Genomic DNA, 8,697 nt, shown 5'->3' on the forward strand with positions numbered 1-8,697 from the left:
GTTAAAGTAAGAAAAGAAAAGAAGAAGCTGCACCAACCGCTGTCGGCACTCGCACAGATCTGCACAACCAATTTTCTCCATTTCCTTAAATCATCAGATCCGTAATCTCATTAATTACTCATCTTCACCAACAAACAGATGAGCTCTTCCGATCAACGCCGCAACAGAAAACGTATTCTCCGACCATCTCTCTTTTCTGTAAGATCTCTCCTCCTCTGCTTCAGCTTCCTCACTTTCCTCTACCTCTTATCCTACACACTCCCCTTCACTTCTTCCGTTTTCCGCCCTGTTCTAGTCGTTTCTAGCTTATCCTTACTGTCTACTACGACTGCTAAGTCAATACAAACTTTTGGGGGCGTTTTGTTACCGTTGGAGATTGAGGATAGGGTTTTGTTCCCCGACCATGTCCTCTTGTTGGTGACCGGCGGTAGGAAAGATGGGTTGATGAACGATGATAAATTGGAATGTGTTTATTTTATTGAAGAAGACAGGAATTACAGTGGTGCTTCTGCTGTGAACAAGGTGCTGTCTGTAGATGAATACGATGAGTTTAGGATCATTGTCAGGTGCCCTCTTCCGGTTGGGAATTATTCGGCTGCTACGGATTTGAGGTGGCGTGGCGAGGATAGGGTTTTCGAGGATAGTTCATCGTTGAAGCATTGGAACAGGGTTACTTATGCAGCTGCAATAGATGAGAGCTCTGTTGTTGTGTTTGTCAAAGGATTGAATCTAAGGGCGGATAGGAAGTCGGACCCGAGCCAATTCAGTTGCCATTTCGCGTTGGGGAAGCGGGAGAGGAAGGATAGGTACGTGACGAGGACCAAGGCATTGACTGCTGCTCAGGAAGTTGTGAGGTGCGCGTTGCCACGGAGGTTGCGAGTCCATGGCAACGTGGATAGTTTTGATGGGATTCGCGTCACTATTGGCGTGCAGCAGCCTCATGTTCGTAGGCGTCTGCTCGTGCCATCTGTGGCAAAGGTGTCTAATTTAGGGTATGATGGGAGGAAGATGAGTGAGGGTAAATATGAGCTGTGTGTGTGTACGATGGTGTGGAACCAGGGCTCAGCCATACGCGAGTGGATCATGTACCACGCGTGGCTGGGGGTGGAGAGGTGGTTCGTGTACGACAACAACAGCGATGATGGGATAGATGAGGTTGTCCGAAATCTTGATCGAGAGAACTACAACGTCAGCCGGCATGTGTGGCCATGGATCAAGACTCAGGAAGCAGGGTTCTCTCACTGTGCAGTGAGAGCAAAGGATGAATGCAAATGGGTCTCATTCATGGATGTGGATGAGTATTTCCACTTGCCATATACAACTCCCAAGCACCAAAGATTCAGGAAACTAGGGTATGCAGAGCAGGGCTCACTGCGTACCTTAGTGGCCAACGTGTCGTCGTGGTCGAGCACCATAGCTGAGATCCGGACATCCTGCCACAGCTTTGGGCCGTCCGGGCTGAGCGCAGCGCCACCACAGGGGGTCACTGTGGGGTACAGCTGTCGGCTTCAGAGTCCCGAGAGGCACAAGTCGATCGTCAGGGCAGATGCACTCGACCCAACCCTGCTCAACGTGGTGCACCATTTCCACCTCAAAAAGGGATTCAAGTACCTGAATTTGCCTGCCACTGCAGCAGTCATCAATCATTACAAATACCAAGTGTGGGAGGTATTTAGAGCAAAATTTTACAGAAGAGTTGCTACATACGTTGCAGATTGGCAACAGAACCAGAACGAGGGATCACGTGACAGAGCACCGGGGCTGGGGACGGAAGCCATTGAGCCACCTGATTGGCCACAGAAGTTCTGTGAGGTTTGGGACACAGGGCTCAGAGACTTTGTTTTGGCTAATCTGGCTGATTTTAACACCGGTTTGCTGCCGTGGGAGGCACCACCAGCCGGTGCTCAATAAGTGTTCCTGCCACTTGTATAGGAGAAGATCACACTAGACATTCATTTATAGTTTTCCTATTTGTATACATCTGCTTTTGGGAGAAGACTAGAGAGGCCATAGATTAGAAACAGAGCTATAGATAGTAAGGAAGTGAGTTTTAGCTTTCTTATTGAATGATTGAACTCTTCAGCAGCATTATTGAATGAATAGTTTACAAGTAAGGAAACTATTGCAAGACATTAGAAATATGAAATCCAAAAAAATCTGTAGCATAGAAACAACAAAATGTATCTTCTACATGAAAAGATACTCTGCTTGAACATCCAAAAAAATCTGGCATTCTCAATCTATTGTAGTAGTGGGGCTCAACTTGATGGTGCTTCCGGAAAATTGGACATTGTGTTGCAGGAACAAAAGAATGGGATGCCAGGCTTTTAGCATTTAGCCAGAGAATAGCCTACAAATATCCCGAAGAAAAATCGTCAAAATATACTATCCTGAAAATTCTAATGTTAACGCCGTTTCAATAATACTAATAATAATCCTGAAGCACCAAAAGAAAGGTCATTCATTTTTTTTCCAGTCATCTTCTCATCGAGGAACATAAACATCTTACGAGTCACTCTACACATAAATTGAGTAATTTGAAGTTACCATTGAAGTGATGCATTATTAGGGGCATCATTGGCTGATCAGGAATTCAAGTCATAGCTGGATTAATTAGCTATTCTCTTCCACTGTCAATTGAGTTTTATTTACAGCTTTTGCAAGTGTAGCATCTAACTTCTCTGCTATTAATGTGATCCATGCCTAAAATTGAGAAATAGAAATGTACAAAGTTAGAAATTAGTGCATAGAATATGAAGATGACAAAGAATATTTATGGTCACATTTTTCCAATTGAAGAATAAATCATGAGAAGCCCATGTAAAACTTGGCAGTTGTTAAAATGTAGAACCTTATTCTAGATAAGCATCAAAACAGAAAAAATACTTAAATACCTGGTCTGAAGTAGTGAATCCCCTAATTGTGTCACCACCAACTATTGCAATTCCTTTTTCACCAAGTGGTTGCAAGATAACAGCCTAAACACATCATGATTTTCCTAAAAATTACTTCACAAGTACTGATTTACATGCACATTTATGAGACACAAGGAGAAGTATACAACTAAGATTATGATGTTTTTATAAAAATATCAATGGGATAATAAAAAGAGGCCATATGTTTATTTGGAACCAGTCTATTAATGATACAGAAGAAGACTTTGTAGGAACAAATGAGAGGTTAATAACAAAATTATCAAATTACACCATGGTGAATTAAAGAGTGTGGTTCACTGTCTCTTACACCCACAAGTCCACAACATATGATATTTATACTACATAAGGCAATAAATTCAGGTTAAGAAGTAAATTGTGTAAGCATAACTTACATTAGTCACGAAAGATTGGAGAATTCTTATATCTTCCTCAAAGATAAGACAATTACAGTAAATACCTGTGTATTTGAAGGTAGAAACGGAAGCTCAGTCTTCCCAGGATACAATGACAGATTAGCCAAATAACTTTCTGGAGATGAAATCGTGTTCATTCAATATCAATTCACTATCAAATGCCACAATAAAACTAAAATTTCCATGCAAAGTGAACATCTAAAATATCTTACGTGATCCAGATCTCATAAGTCCCTCATAGAGGGATCCTTGGATCAATTTGTCAGCATCTACACCCATGGGTTCATCTCCATTTGGTTGCAAGACATCAGCAAACCCTATTTGTAAAATGCAGATACCATCATACACTACAATGAGGGATCTGCAGCATGTAGCATTTGATATAGACTCCCATGCCCTGAGGATTGGCAAAAAGTATCAGGTTTTTTTCCGCTTTTCATAAAGTGAACATTATTTCAGACTTCCAGTCTATATAACCACTATCAACATTCTCAATTTACTGTAATATCTCACAAGAAAACATTGTTAGTCTGCATTTGTCAATCACTTTTAGAGTTGTTCAACAAATTTATCAGTCGGAACTAGACCCGAGATTTTAATCTGTCTAAATAATTTTCTATGCTTTAGCCGATTTTTCTTTCCCTTTTCTTTCCTTTGAACAAATTAGTTTACATTGAGAAAAACAGGAACAATAAATATCTGAAAATAAATAACAGCCTAAGATTCATTAAGTTATAATGAGTGGAAGTGTAGAAAGATGAACTGGAAAAAGGTTTCTGTGAAAGAAGTAGCTAAAATAGAACAAATATAAATACCAGAGTAACTCTGAAGTCACAGATTCAGGAAGGCCATGATAAATTCTTCGACAATCCACCCCATTAGGATCTACCTGAAGTTTAAGTATGAAAAATAAACCATTTTCTCCAATACCATACCAAAAAACTATCAAATGGAAGATATCTTTCTCACCACAGAAATAGTTTTTGGGCGAATCGAGAGCCACACAAGACCATTCAAGATATTGGTAACAGCCAAACCAAGCGTCAACAGATCTGCTCTAGACTGGGAACTGCCAGATACAGTAGAAAGGCTCAATAATTCACTGATTTAACCATTAACAGAGAGTTCAAGCTACAGATTTTCCATAAAACTAATCAGTAAGGATAGCATACCTCTGAAATAAACTATTAAAGTAGCAAATTATGCGTAGCTGAACAAAGGATTGCACATTCTAGTTTTCCAAACTAAAAGTAGTTTTTGTAAATGTAGCAAATACAAGCAATTCGTATTTAAACATGCATTTTTGAAGTTCCTACGTTTATTTCCTCGATTTTGGATCTAGAGCGGGAAAATTAATTCGATATCACAGGATAATTGAACTTGCCTGCTAGCGTCAGCAACCGGAGCAATGCCCGACACAGCTCGATTGAGGAGCACAACCGCCAGAGATGCGCCGCCGACGTATATCGGCAAGCTCCGGACGAAATCGTCGTTTTTAGACACCCATTCGGCGAGCAGGTCCCTCTTGGGCTTGGGACCTCCATAGCCTCCCTTCCATTTGAATCGAATTCCAGTCAATTTTCAGCAATCATTTGTGAATGAGAAGATGAGGAGATTGGTTGCAGTTCACCTGAGAATTGAGAGAAACCCTGATTTGGCGCGGGCGGGAAACATGACGTTGGCGTGGAGGGTTTAACGGAATAACGAAGCGCTGAAGAATTCCCGCGTCCATTGAGAATCGGCTAATCTAGTTTTCTGTTTTTTCTTGGATAATTCATCAACTCCAAACACGGCTTATACCGTTGGTCCCTGGAAATATTATAGTATTGGTTTTCAGTCCTACAACTTTTGTCTACTCGACCAACAAAGCCCGTAACAATACAAAAGGTGAAATCTTGGATACAAATATTGTTCTTGGATACTACTCCCTCCGTTGTCACACTTTTTTTTAGTTTGTCCACAAAAGATATTACATTTCTATTTTTGAAAAAAACTCTATCTCACATTAATTTAAAAATTATATTTTTTTTCTCTATTTAACACATAAAATAAAATTTTCTAAAATCTTGTATCATTCCACAAGTGTGACATCTTTTATGGGACAGAGAGAGTATGTTTTTGGCAAGGAAAAATATACTAGAGTACGTAGCAAGATGAAAGTTGAGAGAAAAGAAATTGCTAATGTGACAAACAAATGAAAGGAAAGTAGGGGTAGCTCCACCAACAATTGAATGCCTTTCGTCCGTAGAATATAAGTTTCACTTTTATAATAGTCGATTGTGTAAAATAGTACTCCCTCCGTCCTAAAAATTTTGACACAATTTACCATTTTGATCCGTCCATGAAAATTTGACACACTTCACTTTTATCATTTTTGTAGTGGACCATATATTCCACTAACTCATTCCTACTCACATTTTATTATAAAACTAATACTTTAAAAGTATGACTCATATCCCACAAACTTTTTCAACTCACTTTCCATTACATTTCTTAAAACTCGTGTCGAGTCAAAGTATGTCAAAATTTGGAGGACGGAGGGAGTAATTATTAAAATATAGTTGAATGAATGAATGAATAGCGATCAAAACATAGCAAAACCGATCAATGGATTATCGACGGATTAAATAATCACATTTAAGAAATATACGTGACATAATATGAAGGCAATCATAATATTAAGTATTAACATTGTTCATATAATATTTTGATAAATTTGCACTAATAATACCATTTAAATTGAATCAATTTCAACCAAGCCAACGGCCAACATAGGGATTGACACGCTTTGGGCAACATTTAAAATGCGTGACAAAACGTATAATGGGCTTAGAAACCCTCTTAAGGCAACCATTTTGTCTTGTTCTAAATCTTTGGATCAAAATATGCAGCCCAGCTTAAGTTGGGTGGAAATCCTACATATAGTATATATGTCGTCCTGTCCAGCTAAAAAAAGTTAAATTGTCTTAATAAGAGTGTTTTGTGCTCGATTAGTACATCTTTCAGTTCATTTCATAATATCCAGAAGGGGGATAGATGCCCGACATACAATTCGAATAAATTTACTGTTGGATGAAATGAAATCAACCCAAAAAGAGAAAAAGAAAAGAACAATCTCAAGACTTACTAACGAAGAAAAATGACAAGGAAATTAACATCTTAATTCCAGTTTGCTTCCCGCCTTTGCATACCATGGCATTTTAATTTAATAATTTAATAGTATCATGTTTCAATTAATTTAGTCTAAAATACTCGGTCAAAGTCGAACTAGCTACAACCCCAAATCAAATTATCTCTATTCTCTAACATAAAATCTTGACATCTTTGATATTTTGTAATCTGATGTGCAAATATCGAAATCAAAAAACGTGGTCTTGAATTTTGAATGCACGATCATGAAAGCAACATAAAATAATATGAGGAGACATAAGCTTGATTATTTAAATTTGTATGTATGTATGAAAATGAAACAGATAAGCGTTTTGTGGCTGAAGTTTGGGAGTTTGTGATTGGTGCTCCCACTTTCACGATATCTCAAGAAGCTGATCCTAAGCCACCCAATATTCTTGGAGATATAATCACAACAAACGCCAAAATAATTATTCCAAAATTACATAATCATAAAACTCATAACATACTTACGTTGAAAACTTTAATTTGATGCCAAAGGTTTTAGAACCATAAATAGTTATTAGTAAACATAATTATTTCTGTATAGACTATACAAACACATATTTGGTGTTCGATTTGCAAGATTGTATCATGTATTAAATTTAATTTATAGTATGTTTGGTTCATGAGATTCAATACCACAATCAATCCTAGATGGATAATAATGGGATAATTAGTCATAGCTAATCCCCCTTGACTAATATAATCTCATAACTCAATCCTAAATTATATCTTGATATTATTTTATCTTGAAAACTAAACACCACTATACTATCCTACTCCAGTTGATTACTAAATTGGATGTGATGATAATCTATGCGATAATACTTATTTGCATACTCTTTTTTTTCAGTATATACTACTCCTACTATCTATTAATAAATCGAAATTGTTATGCAGAGTAATTAAGCCGATTGAAATTAAATTTCGAGTGAGATGCACTAGCACTTTCCTTTGAAATCCGTGGCTGAGAATGAAGGCAATATAATTGGATGTTTAATAGCAAAATTATTGAGTTAGAAAATGGACAAATATGTCGTTTTCCTCTTTTTTAGACAGAGTAAAACACGTGTTTCATAAGAGATGAGATTAACTTAGCCAACACAATCAAGGAGACTTTAATAAAAACATCACTTCAAGAAGCTTGTTAGGTAAAATGACTAAGTAAGTTGAGATCTCACTAGGTCATCCCAACTAAGAGACACGATTATTGAGCTCATGATAATTATTAATTCACCGCCTTTGCCATTAAATATTCCATATTTATTTTCGGATGTACAAATTTAAATGTCTCATTTTATTTTTAATGCTCTGTATAAATTTGTTCTTGGACTAATGAGTAATTATTAGCATATATCTACTTTAAAAAGTATTTTTACTGGTTAACTGATACAAGAAAAAGTTCATACATTTAGTAAGAGTGTGATAACTATCTAACATTATTCTAGACATCCATTTATAGAGTGATGCCACTCAAAATTATTGTACGTTGAATTGATGCGCCGCTTTTGCAATCACATATTGCTCTTTAGTAAAGGTCATAAAAGAAACTAAAGGATATGAAATGATCAGATTTTACAAACTAATTTGACTCAGACGAAACAATATGAATAGTTTGCACAATTTTCATATGCATGCACACGAGTCATATTCTAATGCTTATAGCAGCACGCTAATCTAAAATTAAGACCAAATCTTCATCTTTAGATTTTAAAATGAGTGGATAAGATTAAATCTTATGAATCTTAATAAATACTAGTAGTAGACAAAATATCAACAAAAGGGTAATATCGTCATTATGTTATCATATGATAATTTTTGTGAATGTTTTTTTATATCAACATAGTCAATGGCGGACCCAGGAATTCATATTCGTGGGGTCGGACCAAACGAGACAGTAATATATATTTAAATTTTATTTTACTAATAAAAATATTAAATTTTAAATAAAACTACGTTATATTGTACACGAAAGTTGACTCCAGTCAGTATACATATTCAAAATGACTTGAAATTATTTCACCAGAAATTATTCGCGATAGTTTGGATAGATTTAATAAAATTACTAGTAGTCGAGATATATTCAATTATCTATCTTTTCATATAGCATTTATTAATCTAGTCTATAGGATAAATATTAGTACTTCCTCCATCCTCTAAAAATATAAACTTTTTAT

General features: G+C 36.6%; 2 protein-coding genes across 2 annotated transcripts; one reads left to right on the plus strand and one right to left on the minus strand.

The window, feature by feature from the left end:
* Positions 1 to 138: 138 nt before the first annotated feature.
* On the plus strand, positions 139 to 2,130 carry LOC125205883 (glycosyltransferase family 92 protein RCOM_0530710-like). Its single transcript, XM_048105057.1, has one exon. It carries the CDS (start codon positions 139 to 141, stop codon positions 1,909 to 1,911), a length of 1,773 nt encoding a protein of 590 aa, XP_047961014.1. The 3' UTR covers positions 1,912 to 2,130.
* On the minus strand, positions 2,028 to 5,122 carry LOC125205884 (protein COFACTOR ASSEMBLY OF COMPLEX C SUBUNIT B CCB4, chloroplastic-like). Its single transcript, XM_048105058.1, has 9 exons — positions 4,980 to 5,122; positions 4,734 to 4,900; positions 4,319 to 4,418; positions 4,165 to 4,238; positions 3,562 to 3,746; positions 3,394 to 3,464; positions 2,895 to 2,978; positions 2,548 to 2,703; positions 2,028 to 2,350 (listed from the first exon to the last, which is right to left on the minus strand). Exons 1-8 carry the CDS (start codon positions 5,079 to 5,081, stop codon positions 2,614 to 2,616), a joined length of 873 nt encoding a protein of 290 aa, XP_047961015.1. The 5' UTR covers positions 5,082 to 5,122; the 3' UTR covers positions 2,028 to 2,350; positions 2,548 to 2,613.
* Positions 5,123 to 8,697: the final 3,575 nt, after the last annotated feature.

This window comes from Salvia hispanica, chromosome 2 (assembly GCF_023119035.1).
Source record: "Salvia hispanica cultivar TCC Black 2014 chromosome 2, UniMelb_Shisp_WGS_1.0, whole genome shotgun sequence".
Classification (NCBI taxonomy): domain Eukaryota; kingdom Viridiplantae; phylum Streptophyta; class Magnoliopsida; order Lamiales; family Lamiaceae; genus Salvia; species Salvia hispanica.

Coding starts and splice junctions, on each gene's coding strand:
- LOC125205883 (XM_048105057.1), top strand. CDS start 139: ATGAGCTCTTCCGATCAACGCCGCAACAGAAAACGTATTCTCCGACCA.
- LOC125205884 (XM_048105058.1), bottom strand. CDS start 5,081: ATGGACGCGGGAATTCTTCAGCGCTTCGTTATTCCGTTAAACCCTCCA. Junction 3,747..4,164: donor GTGACTTCAGAGTTACTCTG/GTATTTATATTT, acceptor GCCAATCCTCAG/GGCATGGGAGTCTATATCAA. Junction 2,979..3,393: donor TTCTACCTTCAAATACACAG/GTATTTACTGTA, acceptor TGATGTGTTTAG/GCTGTTATCTTGCAACCACT.